Consider the following 21045-nt stretch of genomic DNA (forward strand, 5'->3'; position numbering starts at 1 on the left):
AAGCCTCCTGCCCCTGTTACTCCAGCCGTCACTCCAGCCTCCTGTCACCCCAGCTTCCTGCACTTGTCATTTTCAGCCTCCCGTCTTTTCCGACTCCAGCCCTAAGTGTCTCTTTAGCTGTCTGCCACATGCGTCTCTCCATAGGCCTGTCTATGTCTCTCTGTCCTCCTGCCCTATGTAATTCCAGCCTCCTATCCCCATGTAACGCCAGCATCCTATCCTCATGTAATTCAAACCTCCCACTACTATATAAGTCCAGCTACCTGCCTTATGTTTTTCCAGCCTACTGTCCCCAAGTAATTCCAGCCTCCTGTAGTACAACAAAGGAAAAGTCTCACATGCGCTTAAAAGTCCTGAAATATATACTGTAGGTGGTCTTTCACAGGGTTCCCAGCCTTTTCTCTCTCATTCCAACCAGTTCATGCATATGGAGAAACAAAGAGAAGAAATATCCAATTATGTATATATAAATTACAAGCCGTTCTCCTTCTCAGTGAATGGGAAGAGAGGAAGGGGTGCTCCCTTTGTTGTACTACAGTTTTTTGGGGTCCGGTGACCTCTTTTGAAGTCTTGTATGCAGCTCTAACGTTTGCAGCGCCTGGAGTGGAATTTTCTTTGTTAAAAAAATTCCAGCCTCCTGTCCACCTGCAGTGCCAGCCTCCTATCCCTATATAACTCCAGCATCCTGGCCCCATGTAACTCTAACATTTTCTCAAATGTAATTTTGTTGTCCTGCCCCCGTGTAACTCCAGCATCCTGGCTACATTTATTTAAAGCCTTCTTCCCCATGTAATTTCAGATTTTTGCCCCTGTAATACCAGTGTCCTGACCCCATGTAATTCCAGCCTCCTGTTAGCAGATATCTCCAGCCTCTTATCCTCAGTAATTCAGCTTCCTGCTTCCATGTAATTGTAGAATCCTGTCAGATAAAATTCCCTGGTCCTGACCCCATGTAACACCATTGCCCTGACATATAATTCCAGCCTCCTGCCCCCTGTCATTCCAGTATACCTGTTCTCCTTGGGTGTGGTACAGGAGTCCGACAGTCGGGATCCCGACAGTCATTAGCCCGATGTCGGGATCCCAACTGGCCGGACCCAGACAGCATGGTGAGCGCAACTGAGCCCCTTGCGGGCTCGCTGCAGGCACGGTGGCTCGCTACGCAAGGCGCCTATCCTATTCTCCCTCTATGGGGGTCGTGGACCCCCACAAGGGAAAATAGCAGGTGGCCATCGGGAACCCGGCTGTCTGTGTTTTGACAGTCGGGATCCCGACGTCGGGTAAATGCCTGTCGGGATCCCGACTGTCAGGACCCCGTCCGGCACCTGTTCTCCTTTAGCATAACAGTTTATCCTTTCTTAAAAAGGATATGAAGATCCTCATCACAAACATGAATTACATAATTAGTTGGCAACAATTACATATTTTCTTGTTTCTCCAAATGTGAAAATGTCTGCAGCACAATTTATCAGTAGATGAAAAAACAGACACTGGATAAAACAGAATACTTTAAAAAGTGCGCATTTTAATACAGAACCTGCATCTAGGCTTGTATAGAAAGAGTATTTGTCCAATACTCCATAGACTAAGATATAAAGAAAGGATATGCAATCTTCCAGCACTCCTCTATTTAAGCATATGTACATGTACAGCACACAGTAAGCAATGTATGCAAACGTTCAAGGTTCACTTCCAAACACCACGATAATAAAAGGTTAATCACCCTAATGAATGTATTATGGTCTCAAATAGGAACTTTTCTTCTATGTGTCACATCCACAGGTTCCAGAATAGATGTACAGTAGATTAATCAACTCCACGCCGACGTGGATATTGGGGGTATGAAAAGGTCGGAGGACGCGTACCGCCGCCCCTCGCGTACCGCCGCCCCTCACGGGCTCCCTGCGCTCGCCACGCTTCGGGTTGGCATTGATCGTGGGGTGGCATTAACAATGGGGGCCATTTGACCCATCAGGGTGGGTATACAATGAAAATTGGGGTCTGGGGGGCATTTAACATTGAATCCAATGTAAAATCGGGTCCCAGGGACCAATTAACATTGGATCCAACGTAAAAATCGGGTCGGTCGCGCCGCATCGCAGGCGATTTGGTCGCATGCGATGCGACGACACGATTTTTCCGACACGATCAATACAATTAAAATCGTTGGCGCCGTGCTAGGAAACAATTACCGAATTAGGCACTAAGGAAGGGTTAGGGATTGTTGTAAGGGGGGGGGGGGAGATGTGATGCTGCAGGCCACTGCAGCATCACAGATCCGACCCAGAAGTCACTATCACAGTACAGCTGAGACCTGGAAGAAGATACTGGACCTGCTACTGCCCCCAGGAGAAGATAAGAGACCTCTAGACCACTACTATCAGTTTTCAGCACTTCATCATGTTGACATATCATCCAGGTAGACATTATTAATGTCTAGTCTAATGTTTTAGGGTTTGAAAGATCTCTTGGCGCTATTCTGATATGATATTCTGATATTCTGATATGTCCCCTAATCCCCAAATAAAGTTGTATATGGTAAAAAGGTATACTCTAAACTACGACGCTCTGGTATATATATGGAATATATATTCTGATATGATATTATGATATGTCCCCTAATCCCCAAATGAAGTTGTATATGGTAAAAAGGTATACTCTAAACTACGACGCTCTGGTAAACTACGACGCTCTGGTATACTCTAAACTATAGACACTCTGAGGGATGGTGGTATAGAGAAATAGAATAAAATAAATAGTGGAGGTACTCCCCCTCTGTTGTATTGATGTCCAACCACCAATTTCCAATTTTTAAGATTAGGAAAGTGTCTTCCTTCGATCTTCCCATCAGTAGTTATCCAAGGATATGAAATGAAGATAAGAAAAAACAATGTGTGACACAATTTCACATATCTGCCAGTACTTACATGTGGGTCGACAGATGGCGTACCCAAACTCACTATGTATAAATTAAAACAAGCACATGAAGGTTTCTTTTATATGGTACACCACCCGTTATAAAAGAAGCCTCGATGTGCTTGTTTTAATTTATACATAGTGAGTTTGGGTACGCCATCTGTCGACCCACATCTAAGTACTGGCAGATATGTGAAATTGTGTCACACATTGGTTTTTCTTATCTTCAATTCATATCCCTGGATAACTGCTGAGGGGAAGATCGAAGGAAGACACTTTCCTAATCTTGAAAATTGGAAATTGGTGGTTGGACATCAATACAACAGAGGGGGAGTACCTCTACTATTTATTTTATTCTATTTCTCTATACCACCATCCCTCAGAGTGTCCATAGAAGGATGGCCGTAGTTCAGAGTATACCTTTTTACCATATACATGAATAATGTCTACATGGTCACTATCAACATATTGGCATATTGCATGATGACAATTCTGCCATGTCAACATTCTCATGTTTTACTGATGACTGTTAAAAAGTCATACCACACCCGTGAAAAGCAGTGTACCTCAATACGAGGGCAACATGCCCATCTTTTGTTTATATTCTTTTTCAATGCATTTTTAGTTCAATAATAATTGGTCCACTTAGCAATTTTGTAGCACAGCAGTGAATTATATGGGTTTACAGTTACTCACAGCATTATTATTCCTTGTTACTTGGGTGGCAATAATTGTAAGCATCCATAAACTGATTAGTAACTAAGAGACTCTCTTTTTTTTTTGCATAGATCAATGCAAAAGACCAGTGCCTCACATATTCCACCCAAGAGTTAATTATTTATAAAGGTTATGGGCAGTAGGAAAAGGTTATGAATGTTGAAATTTTGTGCTGGTATTCTGCATTTGTTTCAGAAAGGGAAAGGCAGATCAATGAAAGTATCCTGTCCTTTTAAGTAGAATATTAACAGATAACATTAGTTGTCATGGCAAAATTTGAGGTTGTTACATACGTAACACGTAATCTAATTTACGGGGTTCCGTTGGCTGTAGACATATAAATTGGCTGGTCATTGTGAAATCAAAGCCAGAAGACCATCGTACTAGCTGTCTAGCTACACAGTAGCTCCCTAGGATTATTTTTATTTGGATTTTATTACTTGAAACACTCCAGGAAACATCTATTGCCATAATGTGCACTGGGGGCTGTGCAAAATGCTTGGGAATTGCCCTTATTCCTCTAGCTGTCCTATGCATTCTGGCTAACATATTGCTGTTTTTCCCCGGAGGGAAGGTTGCTGACAACAATGGGCATATCTCAGATGAAGTTTGGTATTTTGGCGGAATACTGGGATCTGGCGTTTTGGTGAGTAACAGTACACAGTATATAATCAATGGTTCTCTACATTTCCAAATTAACAATTTCCATTTTATCTACATTCTTAAATTAAACCTGAATGCAGCAGTTTATTCTTATTACTGAGAATGGATAATCATTTTATTATGTCTATCAGTTTGAATGTTTCTTTCATCATAATGTTTTCATTGCATATGCTGTTCATTTACAACAGACTGGCTTCAGTAAAATGAAGTGACTATAGGGTACATAGAAACATCTGTGACTTGCAGGCATCATTAAGTTCCCAGTACTTTTAAAAAAGGTGGTTTTCATGTTCACGTCTTTTTAGAATTAAAATTAGACATTGGTTAATAGTGATATGGGGTAGTTATAAAGCAGCCAAATTTATATTTTATATAGTGTTATTTATAAAAATATTTTTGGTTTTCTTTTTAACAAAGCTTATATTATTTATCTCTTGTTTTATCCTGGTTAGTGGGCAGCAATGCACAATAAAGGGGACTGGATATTAGCCATAAATAACTTTTATGACTGTGGGTCAGTCTTATTGGGGCAGATGTATTAAGCTTTAACAAGAGAGAAATCCAAGGGTGATAAGGAGAGATAAACGTCCAGCCAATCACCTGCTAACTGCCATGTTACAGCCTGTGTTTGAAAAAAGTCAGTAAGGAGCTGATTGGCTGGATGTTTATCTCTCCTTATCTCCCTTGCATTTATCTCTTGTACAGGCTTAATACATCTGCCCCATTATGCTTAACTGTCATCAATACAAATGGTTTAAAAATTATATTTAAAAAAAAGAAAAAAAAACACAATAAAATATTTTTTTTTTTTACCATGGTGAGGCAGATAGTGTTAAATAAGCCCCTAAAATAACCATAAGGGTTTTATTTTTTGATATTTGTGAAAGCAGTCATTTTCAGCAATGACTGATAGCATTAGATGTTTTCATTGTTTTATAAAATGTTCTCTATGCGGCTTAAACTGATACAAAAATGACAGTATCTTTATACTGAAGCCCAATGGAGTAAATTGCAAACTATTTAAAGCTCACACCATCGTGACATCGAAGCGTTGCATCACTGAGCATCCTCAGATCTGCTTTCTCCGCCACACAGGTCATTCTACCCAGTAGTAATGGCCTTTGTTGGGATGCAGAATTTGGGTTGACATGCCTTAGGTCGACAATCAATAGGTCGATAACTATTGTTCGACATTCACAGACATTCGACAGATTGCTTCGAAAAGGGGCATGAAACGCCCCGTGTGTATGCCCCTTTACTTTGTAACCACTGTCCAATGGCGACCTCCCCTGCAGAATGAGTTGAACAGCTCCAGTGGTGCTAGAACAGGGGTGGGCAATAAGCGACCCTTCAGCTGTTGATGAACTACACATCCCAGCATGCCTTGCATCAGTTTCAGTATGGCTATATAGAAAATCTAAGGCAAGGCATGCTGGGATGTGTAGTTCATCAACAGCTGGAGGGCCGCCTATTGCCCACCCCTGTCCTAGAACCACCTCTACCCTTAGGGTTTATTTATGAAGCAGCGGGTTATAAAGCCCAACACTTCTGATCATGCTAATGCCTGATATTTCAAAAAGCAATGCTTTTACTAGCAGGACGGACCAAGTAAAATCATTGCTCTTTTATATATATATGACATAAACACAATTAGAAGCAGCATGTATTAAAAAAAATGACACTTTTTGAATAAACCCCATAGAATCAGTTGAGTGAATCCAGGAATTCAAATTTGAAAGATTTGGTGATCTGCAAGTTAGTCCAAAATAACTGGAAAATCAGGCCGTGTACTATACTGGAATATAAAAAAAAATCAGCCATGCTCCATCAACATACTCAACAAAACAAAATGCCAAGATTTGTAGATCCATGTAAAGGGTGTTGGGCTAAAGGATAAAATGTGTGTAATTTAGCTCCACCCCCTTTACATGGACCTGAATTTCAACATATTATCTCCCCCATCCTGGCTGCTTCATTAAGAAGTGGGTGGAATGCCAAAATATTGGGAGTCTACCACAACTTCGAGGATGGTAGGCAAGTATGGCTAAAAACAGGAGGGCAGGCTGTCCATTACTTTTCTGAAAGTATCTCCCAGCTTGGCCCCTGCATCTCTCATACACTCCCACACCTGCTAGATCCATCTACATCTGATCCGTTCATGTTTACAGGACCTTTTTAGGCTGTACCGGCTTTGTAGAATGCCATTCCATTCCTCTGTTTCTTCAAGCCCCTAAGTCCTTCAAGTGTTCCCTATAAACTCATCCTTTAATACAAGAATATCAAAATCCAGAGCCACCTAGATAATGTCTGTAAGTTATTCTTCAACTCTACACAGTCCACAAACAACATTAAATATGTCATTTCCCTACACTTACACATCCCATTGACCCCAAGCCAACATTGTGGTGTGACTGCATCATACCCTCGAGAACCAGGGGCACCGAGGGGAAGGGGGGGGGGTACTACTTATCTGGGCTGGCTAAAGGGTCCCCATTCAGTATCTGTGTGCTGAGCTGTCCAGGAAGGCTGCTACCACTGAGCAGCGGCAGTCTCCTCTCTCTCCCTGCATTGCGGGGCTGCAATTACACCAATCATCCCCTCCTCTGGATTTGCCTCCTGACCAAAGAGACTAATCCATGTCCTTACCAGCCAGCGGCCACATGCATAGTATTCTTCAAAAGTACATTTTGGTTTGGCAGCGTGGCCACACAGCTCCAGTTTTGAGAGCTTCCTGCCTCCCTTCAGTACCCAAGCCCATTTAAGCTGTCAATATCCCTACCTAGAACCTCTGTAATTGGGCTGGATCAAATTGTATTATGTAGCACCAATCCTTATGTATCAAATGCCTATTTTCCGATACTGTAGATTGGAAGCTTACCAGCAGTATTGCTGGTAAGCCCATTTACCCCTCTGTCTATCTGTTATTAACCAGTGTTGTTGTGTTGCTGCTTCGTTACCAACTGTAAAGTAAAATGGAATATGTTGGTGCTACAGTATATACATGACTAAATAAATAAACAGCAATAGTCTGTGTAGGGCCCATTATTCCAGCAATAGCTGGTGTTAATCTCATCACCGAAGTCCGGCATTGCGAGGCTTAGTACATATGGGAAAACAATTTTCACTTTAGTACATCACACTCTTAATGTACACACAGTAGCATTGAGAGGGGGTCAGGTAGTGATAATATGGGCCTGGACTTGTTGGTGGGTCCTGGGTCATATGCTGAGGGAGTCAAAGCCCCCTTTGTAGTGCTACTAAGTGGGACAAAAACTTTATCACATTTCCATGCATCTTGGATTTGCTCATGCCAGCCATCTTCCCATTCTCCCTCTACTCTCCACCAATACCAAGGCCCCACTCAGCTCTCTTTGGTCCTGCATACATTTTTATTTACAGTGAGCACCTGTATGTAGATCATTTTTACCAATTGTTTCCATAGATGGTCTTTCCAGCACTGGTGTTTCTCGGGCTGAAGAACAATGACTGCTGTGGATGTTGCGGGAATGAGAAGTGTGGGCAGAGATTTGCTGTAAGTTACAATAGAACTCATTGAATGAATTATAACAGAGATGAGTCTCCATTCTCAGGCACAAACCCACAACACATAAGAACACAGTGATTGTATGGGGAAAGTGACCATACCGGGAATTTGAGTGTGCATCTACCCATGTTAATACTGTAGTCAGATTTGTGCATAATGCATACAGCAGCAGACCTACATTTGCACTCCCACAAATTACCTTTAGTGGCACTAATTACATGTTTACATCAATGAACATAGGGACTTATTCAGGATGGATCGCTAATCAGAGAATTTACAGTGGGAGAAGCCACCGTCCAGACAGAAAGAAAAGATTCCCCTTGCAAAATTGCAAATGCATCACAAATATAATGTATTCGCAGATCTATTTGCAAAAATCAAACAGTTCTTTTTCCATCTGAGACAGCCTAGAGCTTCCACTAATCTGCTCAACAACCAGGCAGGAAGTGGTCATCACTGATGTCAGAGACCCACCCGAAAAATGAACTCCTACGATTTAACAAACACACCCTGAAAGCGACATGCTCCCGCCCCTAAACACCAGCTTCCTGTCAATCACACTGCGACTACACTGTGAGCATGTGCAGTCCACTTAATTTGCAGATTCTCTGATTAGTGATATATGCTCAATTAGGCCTAGAGTGTCTTCTGACGCATAATCCTATTTAACATATTTGATGCTAACAGTATGAAAAATAACATGGATTTGTCCACACCCACTGTATGACTTTTTGACTCACTTCCATCAATTTTGACGTAGCCTGCAGTTAAGAAGCATTGATTGATGCTAGGTAAAACATAATGAGTTTTAATGGGAACACTCATTAAGTACATAATACACCATGTCACAGTCGGTTAAAAGGAAGGACAAAGTACACGGTTAGGTCCACGCCTTTAATTAGTGATTTTTTATCGATTTTGTGTACAAAATCATAATGGTGCCAGAACATGTCATGCAGAAAAAAATACATTCTGGAATGACCAACTAAAAGGTCAACCTATACCCCAACTAAAAGAGGCTAAAGCAGATCACAACATGCTCATGCTATGTGTTATTATTGAAAAATGTCAAAGAAAATGATTTTATGTTTCATCAAAGTTTGAATGCATTGTTCCTTCTTCAAAAGTCAATATGGATATACTTGAATCACAGAGGCCATCCTCTCATTGTGAAACTGCTATCTCAAGTTATTCATGAAATATAATAATTAATAATCCATTTTGAAGTAAAAAGCTTCAATTTTTTTTTATTTGCCATGTCCTCCCTTTAAATTGTGGAGTAGTTTTTAAATGTTTTTTTTGTTTTGTGTGTGTGTGTGTGTGTGTGTGTATAATTTTTTTTATAAACACAATGAGGAATTTACCTAGTTTTCAGTTTGAATACACCCCACCCAAACCTAAATCTATCTCAGGGTTGCCGACCCTCCCGGAATTTGCGGGAGTCTCCCGAAAATCGGGTCCTTCCTTCCGGCCCCCGGAAGGGTGGGCAACCCTCCCGGAATCAGGGGGACCCCCACTGAGCCCCCCGATCGCGGCATTTATATGCCGCAATCCGCGGGTCTCAGGGGAGGGGGCGGAGCTAAAACGGCACACTCGTGGCGTTTTAGCCCCGCCCCCTCCATGGATATCAGTTAATTCAGCTATTTGCCGAAATGGGGGCGGGGCTTAATGATGTCACAGTTAAGCCCCGCCCCCAAAACTCGTAATGAAATATTCCTCTCCGGGCTTCTCCCGGAGAGGATTTTTTGAAAGTCGGCAACCCTGATCTATCTGCACCCCCAGTGGCAAACGAAGGATTTCTAGAGGGGGTTTCCACATGCAGTCCACAGTCTCTAACTATGTAGAACATTGGAGCAAGAGTGGGAGTCTGGGGGAACTGTAGAAGAACCTAGCAATGACACTGGGCATTAATGTATACATTGGTTGTTTTATACAATGATACTGTATTCAATACATTATCAGATGGTCTATGGCTCTAACAACCATATTTAATACACATAAGGTTAAACATACTATAATAAATATGGTACCCAATCTTAATAGAACAAGTACTGCACTAAGCAGACATTATCCCACCTCATGGTAAGGCTCCAGCCTATTCTTACTGGCAGCTACTCTCTTTTCCTGTGCACTGATTAAAGACTCAGAATACGCACATCAAACTTGTTAGAAGTAGCTGCCACTACTGGGCAATTGCCAGAAGTTTGCCATTTTACTTGAATGCATGATGTGGTTTTTTTGAATGCATGATTTAGTTTTAAATATCATTGTTATTGTTTTCATAATTTGAGCCACTTGGCAAGAGAAGGGGAGTTTCTGGTTACCCAGAAACCCCTCTTGCGTTTGCCTATGACCCCAACCAAAGAGAAATTTAGGTTTGGGTGGGGTGTATTCAAACTGAAATCTAAATTGCAGAGACAAAATATAGCACCCAGTATTTACCCTGCACAGAAAAAATATAACCCACCCAAATGCAACTCTCTCTGCACATGTTACATCTGCCCACCTGCAGTGCAGCATGGTTTTGTCCAGTTGTGTGCTTTTTGCTTTCCTAACAAAGCTGAATCAGTTCATATGTACAGTAAGATTTGCAATAAGGAATTATTCACTATAACTTTTTTCTCTGTCTCCTTTTGTTGTTAAAGATGTTTTCGTCTATGCTGTTTGCTGCCATTGGGTTTGTTGGAGCCGGCTACAGCTTCATCATCGCTATAGTTGGCATAAATAAAGGGCCAAAATGTGACATAGGCAATGGAAACTGGACATATGCTTTTGATGGGTTGTAAGTACATATAAAATATGCTGATACTTTGTAGCGTAAGATGCACAGTGCTTCCTTTACGGACCTCTGGTTACTCAGACGTGGCATACTGCTGATGTGGGTGTTTGCGAAAGCATGTTCCACAGATCTACTTTTGCCTCATATGTGTCATTTTTTGGGGCATTTCTATTCAATCACAATGAAATACCATTTTTTATTTATTATTAGTTATAGCGCACACATATTCAGCAGCACTTTACAGAGAATTTTTGAACATTCACATCAGTCCCTGCCCCAGTGGAGCTTACAATCTATGTTCCCTACCACATATACACGCACACATTCATTCTACCGGAGTACCCAGCAGAAACCCACGCAAGCATGGGGAGAATATACAAACTCTGCACAGTTAGGGCCATGGTGGGAATCAAACCCATGACCTCAATGCTGGGAGGCAGTAATGCTAACCATTACACCATCCATGCTGCCCCATAGGGGAACACTTGTTACATACTGTATGCATTTTTAATTGTTTTTAAAAATAATTTGGTCAAAAGAAGTTTTAAGCCTGTCATATGTAAGATCATAGTACGATTGTTGCTTTTTCTTCATGTGATTTCAGTATACACAATTTAATCTGCTGCTATGACCAAAGTTAATTTAGCCACAGTGATCTCTTGTTTTACTGCCACTTGACGGCTAATGTGCACAATGCTATTGAAACAGGCTTATTCCAGTGGTCGTGCGCTAATTCTCTGTTTGCCATGTTATGGGCCTTATTCTGGTTCACTCCTCCTGGCAAATTCCTTCTTAGATGGACAAAACCATGTGGACTGCAGGGGGGCAGATGTAAAATGTGCAGAGAGAATTAGATTTGGGTGAGTTATTTTGTTTCGGTGCAGGGAAAATACTGACTGCTTTATTTTTACACTGCCAAATCTAATCCCAAATCTATCCCACATCTAATTCTCTGTACACAAGTAACATCTACCCCACCTGCAGTGCACATGGGCCCTTATTCAGATCTGATCGCGGTACAAATTTGTTCTCAAAATGGGAAAAACCATGTGCACTGCAGGTGGGGCAGATGTAACGTGCAGAGAGAGTTACATTTGGGTGGGGTGTGTTGAAACTGAAATCTATATTGCAGTGTAAAAATATTATGCAGTCAGTATTTACCCTGCACATAAACAAAATAACTCACACAACTCTAACTCTCTCTGCACATGTTACATCTGCCCCACCTGCAGTGCTCATGGTTTTGCCCATTTTAAGAAAACAAATTTGTACTGCGATCAGATCTGAATAAGGGCCATAGTTTTGTCCATCTAAGAAGGAATTTGCCAGAAGGAGTGAACCAAAAGTAACCCCTATGTCTGGAGGAAAATTGGGAAATCAGCCTGTCAACCAAAAATGTGTAAACTTACTGATGTTTACAATTTTAATTAGCAATAGGAATAACAGTAAAAACAAATGATAGATATGGTGGTGGTGGTGGTGGTGGGGGGGGGGTTAACAAATCAAGTAATGAATTTGGGGTGCATAAAATTTTCTCTAAATTTATATTTGCCTAATCTAAAGCCACGCCCTACTTACACTTTGTCCTATACACAGTGGCAGGCTGGGCCAGGGTGCTATATGCCCCTGGGCCATTAAAAGTTGAGTGTCCTTGGGCCAGTGTCCTGGATGCTGAGTAACATGGATCACCACCACCAATCAGGCTGATCCATACTGCTAGTTATTCTTGCAAACCCTTGTAACATGTTGGGCAGCTGGGGAGCATCCTTGGAATTAGGTGAAAACTGGAACCTGACCATCTTCCTGCATCCACTTCAGTGGAGCTGTCTGTGCACGTCCGCATTGGTCAGTTCAGTTGTGGCTGCGTCATACAAAGCTGCTACTGCTCTTGTGCACCTACTTTTGAAGGGGGTTTTCATTATTTATACCTTTCTATTTTGGGGGGGTAATTTTGAATATATAAACACACAGGGGTACCGAGCCCTTGTAAATATAAGGGTGTGGTATGTGGGAGGGGGTGTGGCCATGCCCCTGTAAAAAAAATAGCCTGTAAAAAAAATAGTAGGTGCTCGGGTGGACGGACGGACGTCGGGAGTGACACGTGCTCAAGAAGAGAGGACAGCCTCTCCCACTGCCCAGAGGATGGGAGGGGTGACAATATGTCACACAGGAGCGCTGATACCAATATTTTAATGGGGAAATCCTTTATTACTCTGGGTCCAAGTTGCTGCCCCTATAATCAGAGGTTTTTGTGGACCTCTATGGAAAACTAGTAAGGGTGGGAGTTGGTGAATATATCACCAGCTCTCTATATAAGAGGCGCAGCTACACCCAGGTCAATAAACACAATTTTATGTTAATAAACATGATATATTTATTTTCATCAAAATATCATAAATTAAAAGCAATTTTGAAGTGCACTTCTAACACAATAAAAAATATTGGTACTTGTGTATTATCACGGCGCCCATCGCATCGCAGACCATAAGGCATGCGATGGTATGCGATGCGATGTCCGGCAATGTTCCCCAATGTCATACAATGCCATACACTGCGATGCGTTGCGATTATAAATTGTATAAGCACCCTAACGGGTGCTTACAATGTTAAATGCACCCCCACGCCACCCCCAGTATGAACGTGAACCCGAAGTATGGCGAGCGCAGCGAGCCCGTGAGGGGCGGCGGTACGCGTCCTCCGACCTTTTCATACCCCCACTATCCACGTCGGTGTGGAGTTGATTCGATATAGTGTGGCGAGCGCAGCGAGCCACCAAGCCCGAAGAGTGGCGAGCGCAGCGAGCCCCGCGAGGGGACGCGCATTACTTCACAGGTATACGTGCCACCTCACGGGGCTCGCTGCGCTCGCCACGCTTCGGGGAAACAGTGGCTCGCTGCGCTCGCCACACTATATAGAATCAACTCCACGCCGACGTGGATAGTGGGGGTATAAAAAGGACGGAGGACGCGTACCACCGTCCCTCACGGGCTCGCTGCGCTCGCCACGCTTCGGGTTCACGTTCATATTGGGGGATGGCGCGGGGGTGCATTTAACATTTTAAGCACCCATTAGGGTGCTTATACAATTTAACATTGTATGGGGGCTTGCATCGCATCGCAGTGCAGTGCATCGGGTGTATGGCATGCGATGCGATAAAAAATCGTGCGACTTAATATCGGGTGCTCCGTGATAATACACAAGTACCAAAATATCTATATAGACACACAAGACATTCAACATACAACATAAAATTCTAAATCACTTGTTACGAGGCTCTATATTGACTATAATGAGGCTTTGGTTATACTGGCTTTTTTATAAATAAATGAATGAGGCAATGGAATCACATAGTTACCAGTCCCATATCAAAAGGTTAATACAGTATCTCCTGTGGCGTTATGGATGTTTTCTAAGGATAATCCTTCCTGGTGTACTATAGACAGTCTTTCATATGGGGTATACCGTATGTGCCCCCTTTCAGCTCTTTGTACTGGACTCCACACTCCCAGGCTTGCAAAGTTACCAGGTCCACAATATCCAGTTTCGTATTCTTGCTTTCATTCATTTTTTTAAGTATTATAGGGAGGAATCAAATAGATGGTGACATTCCACAATGCACATACGCAGGGCAGCCGAGAGGAATGCCGGGCCCCGGTAAAATTTTGGGGGTGTGGCCTAAGTGTGTGGTGTGGGCACCTCCCACACTTAGGCCACACCCCCAAAATGTTTAGAGGTGGATAAAAGAAAACTCATGCTGAGCCTGCTGTCAGAACAGCACATGCTGTAGAAGTGTGTGCTACTGTTGATACCTGGGAGGGACGGAGGGGGAAGGGAGGGGTCGAACCAGGGCCCCTGCGGGGCCCCTTCAGCAAGCCTGGGCCCGGGTAATTAGTACCTGCTCCCCCCCTCTCTCGGCTCCCCTGCACATACGATACATATTTTCCTCGTGCTAGATATCAAATTTTCCCATTTACTCAAGCTATAACTGAAACTTGAATAAATAAAGTGACTGGATAATGACTGGATGTTCCGTTATGCTTTGCTTTTTTAAGACCATTAATATTTTGTTATTAAGCATCTTAATGTTTTTTTCTTTTTTCTTGTTTATTTTAATGATACATTAAAGGAACTACCTGGGGAACCCATCTGTGTGGAATACATGTCAAGCACCCACTGACATTGTGCCCTGGAATCTGACACTTTTCAGCTTGCTTCTCATAATGAGCGCTGTCCAGGCGGTTCTCTGCGCTGTTCAAGTCATCAATGGCCTTATCGGCACATTCTGCGGGAACTGCAAGTGCGCCGGATGTTGTGGGGTAGGTTGACTTGTCGTATTCATATTATTCATATTATTTATTATTTATTTACAGTTTATTATATAGCGCAGCATATTTCGTTGTGCTTTATAATTGGAAACAACAGTGATTATACAAACTGGGTAGAAATAAACCGACATAGAGGTAGGAGGGCCCTGCTCGCAAGCTTACAATCTATTGGGATAATAGGAGGGATACACAAGGATAGGATTCCATAGCATGGATGTCCCACCCGATTACAAGACAGTCCTGATGGGTTGTAATTAGATATGAATGCTACTGGAGGTTATGTGGGGGTTCTGGAGTATGATAAGCTTATAATACAAATTAATACAACCGCCATCAGTCATATTTTTCCCAAAATATGAATCGTAAGTGGAGCAGATTTGGCCAATGGCATATGCAAATTCATATCCGTATTTAACGGGTGTATATACGGCCGCTAAATACAAATAAGAGTCAGATCCGTGCAGGCTGCAGTGTAAAAAAGATAGAAAAAATAAATAACTTTTCATTTAAAAAAACGGCGTGGTCCACCCAAACCCCCCCCCCCCCCCCCCCCATCGGCCATAACCAAACCCAAAATACGGGGGGACAAAACGTATATAAAAATTCAGAGAACAAGCCAGTAGGGGTCCCCGATATTTCGGCAACCAGCACCGGGCCCATCCAGCCAGCAGGGTAATGCTACAGCTGGGGGACGACCTTTTATACAAGTCCCTTCAATAAAGAGCCCCCACTGGAACTTGTAGTTCCACAACAGTACAAATATTTGAATAAACGCACAAACACCAGTAATGTATAACTTTATTACATACATCACATACATACTGATACTCACATACCTTGACACGTACTTGGTATCCGTCTGTCCACTGATCCTGAAGATAATCCAAATGGGTACGGGTGATAGACCACCATAACAATGTATATGTGGAGGGAGCTTCATTAAACATTGTTCAAAAGTAAATAACCATATACAGTATACATATTAAAATGTTATCACATTTTCTTTTTTCATACAGGGTGATGGTCCCGTTTAGCACATGATGTTCATGAATTCCTGTGGGAGTTTCTCTGGTGGATATTGCTAACGCAGGACGTTTAAGGATGAAGGGCCTGGTCACAGCCCTGACTGAATTGATTATCTTATGTAATTAACTCTAAAACCAAGTAACATCCTTCATTTGAGGAACTCCTGGATTTGTCCACCACTGCCCATGTCTCTGCACCTGGCTGACACAATGTTTGCTGCTAGACATGGGTTTAACAATATAAGCTTCCATGCATTACAATATTTATTAACATATGTAGAGAAATAAGAATTCATTTAAAATGCATCACTTTATGTACCATGCCATGCTGTAGACCAATATAAATTTGTCCACACTAAATTGCTCCTGTCATTCATGCACGTGCAGGCAGCCATTTTGTGAGTCAATATCCATGTGGGTGCTGACCGTTAAACTGAAGGCCTCCAACTATGTCACGTTAGGAACATAGAGGATGTAGTCTTGTGTACTGTATGTTGGCTCAGACCACCACAAAATGACTCCCTCCACCTTGAACACATTACCCAGGTTAACAAGGTTTGCATCACTTCTTACATATGTTTATTATGTTATGGGTATACTCCCCCACTACAATGTCCCCTAAGGTTTGAATAATATCTATTTGGGTTATATATATCCAATTTCTGGTCATGGACCATAGAGGACTCTCACCATTCAAATTAAGTAAAAGGCATTTTTTTCTGTGTACATAGAGATAATATGATTTGCTGAGTGTGCCCTCTAATAAGTGATTCTTTAGTATATTTTAATTTTATAATACGGTTATTTTTTGTTTGACGTAATGTATATATGTGTCAATTGTGCCTTACCCCGCTCTCATGTGTGGCAGACACAAGTATAGCAGTATCTTATATATGTGTGATTTCTTCAACGAGTCTACCTCTGCAGATATACTTATATTGCTAAATTTAGCTATATTGGCATATGTGTGGCCTATGTATCATCCTAATATGTGGAACACAAGATGGGGTTGGTGACATGCAAGCCACTTCTGATACTTCCAGCCTTGATTGCACTAGCAGTGGGATGTGTTCCAGCTATATGGAACGCAGATTGCTTCCACTTCTGGCTATTGATGCTGACTCTGTGCTTTTCTGTGTGAGGGGGCCTGTAACGCATATTGGCGTGGCTTCTGGGAACTGATGTTGATTAGGGATGGCCATCGATGGTTGCCATTGATGGCAATAGTGCAACTGGCCATTGATAATGGCGTACTATGCAATGGATGACCATCTATTTTTTCACCTATCGATTGTCATCCATTTTCTTTGACTAATTGGCCTTTGGGCCAATCAAAACACAGCGGTGGGGCTTCACGGGTGTCAGGGGCAGAGCAATGCTCTGTGTTCCGGCCCCTTGGGGGATAAAAGGAAAAAAAACAATGTGTTTATGCTTGACAAGGAAGGAAGGTAACCATCTGGGTCTCCCCCATCCATGGCAAAACTATTCTACATTGGCCATAAACCTTCAATGATTTCAAATCATCGATGGTCTATGGCCATCACTAATGTTGAATTCACAGTAAAGATGGCGAAGCGTGTAACACACACTGCTGATATTATGAGGTACATTATTGTGAATTTAATATGATATAGCTTAATTACTTTTTCAATTTGTGTCTGCTTTTATGCACTCATTTTTTTGTGATACATATCCCTAGATCAGTGGTTCTCAAACTGTGGGTCCTGACCACAAAGTGGGTCCCAACCTTCTCAGCATGGGGTTGCGACTCCGTGTTGCTGACCATCAGGCTGATGACTTTTCTAAAGTTCAAGGAGTCTGAAATATCTGTTGAATTGTCTGTTATTTTAGACTCCTCCCATCATTTTGTGCCTCCACAATGCTGCCATGTATGTGCTGTCTGCTGACTACACATGTGACGTGATGACCTTCTGCAGGCACTTGCTGGTGTCCTGTCATTATTTGTATTGTCTGATGGGGTGCCAGAGCAAAATAGTTTGAGGACCCCTGCCCTAGTTTGATTAACTGACTTTTGTTGAAAGCTCTTAGAACCAGACAGGCTGATTGTGATGAGGTGTGCATTGATGTTATCCTACATATCAGGGTGACCAAGGCACAGTTATTACACCTTGTCTTTGTATGCTGGAAGGATGTATTGGTGACATGTCTTGACAATGATCTGATAGGGTCGACTATAAAGAATGACACCAGTGATGAAATAAATATGCCTTGTACTTCATTTGAATGGTGAGTGCCCTCTTTGGTCTATGACCAGTATTTGGATATATTTTCGACCAGGCTGGTCCATTGTTGAGCACTCCTTGGTTACATTAAGGTGGATGTGAGTGCGGCCTACTACTATGTACAGTATATAAATTTATTTGTTAGCCTCCTGCAAACTATAATGCTTTTCTGTTAGAATGACTGTGTAGGGCCATAGTGGAGGTTTAACTAGTTCCACCTCACCATTACAGGTGGAGGAACTTGGTTCCACCTCGTTTCCCTCTACTTTAACCCTGCTTTATACCATATGTTTTGTAGATTACGTGATGTTCACAAAAAGTAATCCAATATAAAATGCAATGCTTGTTATTACCAGTGGCAAAACTACCACCATTGTAGGAGCAACGTCCAATAGGCATGTGCAGTGCAGTAACACCCTCTGGTCTTCTAAATATGTGCACGGGAAGGGTGTGCATGAGCTCAGAATAATAAAGGATGGTCCTGGGAAGGTTGGACTGCCAGTGTCACCACCGCTGCCAAATATTCCTGCTAGTTGCCAAAGGGGAACACGTGCTGGTTGCCAAGGGAAAGTGAAATGCTCCTTGCCAAGGGGGAGTAAATTGCTCACTGTCAAGGGGGAGTGAAATGCTGCCGCACTGTGTAAGTTACACCGCCACCAGCCGCACACAATGTAAAGCTGTGACAGCCGGTCAGAGAGCAATTTCGCTGGCCGGCAGTATAATAAATGCAAGTCTGCAGCTATTTTGAATTCTCCCACTGGACCGTGAGCCAATAGGAACTCATAGCCCGGCAGCCAATAAAGAGCCACCACTGCGGCTCATGATTGGCTGCTGGATTGCGAGCTCCTATTGGCTTGCGATCCAGCGGTAGAATTCAAAATAGCCACAGACCTGCTTTGTGTATACAGCCGGGCAGCGTGCAGCTCTCTGCCCGGCTGTCACAGCTTTACCTTGTGAGCGGCCGCGTCTGTCTAAATTACAAGGAGCAGTGTCAACTAGCTGAATCCCACCTCTTCTCCTTGTAAATGTAGGTTTACCGAGAAGTCCAATAAAAATGTACAGACATTTACCAGCCTTTATACATTGCAGTAAAATAAAGAAGGCACTACTGTAGCTTTACATTACATGTGCAGATATCTGCAGCTTTTCACCATTCTGTACATCTGCACAGTGGCTGGTACTGTTCTTTTAGTGCTGACTTGACCTAGCAATGTTCAGTGCTTGGATATGTATGGTTTATTTGTATAATATATCATCAGGTTGTGTTGTGGCTCTTTTAATAATAAAAATATTTGTATGTAATGAATGACAATGAAACATTTTCTTGTTTATTGTTTCCTATAATGTACATATATTAGGGGAGAGTGGGGCTATGTCCCATACACACTGGGCGAGCTAACCTCTGCGCTGAGCGATTCTGCTTAGCACAGATTTTGCAGCACATAGCGATGCACCAGCGATGTGTGCTGATCAGAGGCGTAAGCTCATCATAGTCGCCCAGAGGCAAGTTGAAATTTCGTGCTCCCCTTAAAAAAAGGTGTGATAATGGGCAGTGAATCTAGGTCATGCTCATAAGATTCAGCTGTGTGCAGCATGAAGAACCAGCCATCATCGGTGGGTCCCAGCTCACAGTTCAGCAGCAGCGGGTGCACAGCACCATCACTTGCTGCAACACAGGGTGAGCTTTCCGGTCCCCTGTTGCAGGTCTTAGCTCCTAGGTCAGAGCTGATTACCTCTGCAACAGCAGAGGGTGTGATGCAGAGCTCCACTGGAAAAGCAGTGGAAAAGCAGTGGTCATCCTTGGATCCTACTATGAACCACACAGGTACTGCTGTCCATGCACGTGCCCCTTCAGGACTTATTGCCTCTGGAAGTTACGCCCCTGGTGCTGAGCGATCTGGCATGGACAGTGTAAAGTATAAATTTAGCTTGGTGCAACCCCGTCACTGGGGGGCCTACACACTGAGCATTGCGTAATTAATATCTAAGCAATCGTCTGTTCGCTTAGAAATAGGGCTACAATCATCCTGTGTGTATGCCACATAAGAGTAGCCAGTGGATAAGCTGACCCACACCCTGTGCCTAGGTAGCTGATAACTGTAATCTGGTTATCATGTGACCGCTGGTTATCATGTGACCAGTGGCGTAACTGTGCATATGGGGGCGCCGGAGAGGCTGCGGTGCTATAGTAATCCCCCCGCCCCCCATCCCCCGCATGCTTACCTGTCCGCGCGTCCCGGCTCCCCTCCTGGCTTCAATCAATGCTATGGAGACGGACCACGATAAAATGGCCGCCCCATAAAGCAGACTGTTCTCTGAAACTGTCTGCGGTATGGGGGCGGCCATTTTCTCGTGGTCCGTCTGCATAGAATTTATTGTAGCCAGGAGGGGAGCCGGGACGTGCGGACAGGTAAGCATGCGGCAATGGGGGGAGGGGGCACGGGGGGCTGGACGGGGGGGCGGGGAGGGGAGGCGCCCCCCATTAACGCAGGGGGGGCACCCCAAACAAAGCTACGCCGCTGCATGTGACCAATGGTGCCGAGAGAGTGGGTACTATTTGCCTGGGACCAGGTCTGTTGGGGGCGCAAAGGGGAGCTCCCATTACCTGTCAGCAGCAGCTGTGTGTGGGGCTGCAGGGTGGCCAGGGAGGTGCTTAAAGTAATATTTTTTCTGTATTTTATTCTAAAGTTGCATCACCACACCTCCCATGATTAGGCCATACCCCCTGAAAAGTACCTTGTTCCGGCCAGGCTCTCTACTGCCCTACATGTGACTTAAAATACAGGAAGCACCTGTCACCTATATCTGGCTGTGGGGGAGAGAAGGCAGGGCA

At 43.2% G+C, this 21045-nt stretch overlaps 1 protein-coding gene across 1 annotated transcript; it reads left to right on the forward strand.

Moving 5' to 3' along the window:
• The first annotated feature begins 3846 nt into the window (after nucleotides 1–3846).
• On the forward strand, nucleotides 3847–19518 carry LOC146064498 (transmembrane 4 L6 family member 4-like). The gene is made up of 5 exons (XM_083178037.1): nucleotides 3847–4279; nucleotides 7739–7828; nucleotides 10486–10622; nucleotides 14746–14935; nucleotides 15961–19518. Exons 1-5 carry the CDS (start codon nucleotides 4106–4108, stop codon nucleotides 15976–15978), a joined length of 609 nt encoding a protein of 202 aa, XP_083034163.1. The 5' UTR covers nucleotides 3847–4105; the 3' UTR covers nucleotides 15979–19518.
• The last annotated feature ends 1527 nt before the right edge of the window (nucleotides 19519–21045 follow it).

Source organism: Crinia signifera, chromosome 3 (assembly GCF_055691185.1).
Source record: "Crinia signifera chromosome 3, ASM5569118v1, whole genome shotgun sequence".
Taxonomy (NCBI): domain Eukaryota; kingdom Metazoa; phylum Chordata; class Amphibia; order Anura; family Myobatrachidae; genus Crinia; species Crinia signifera.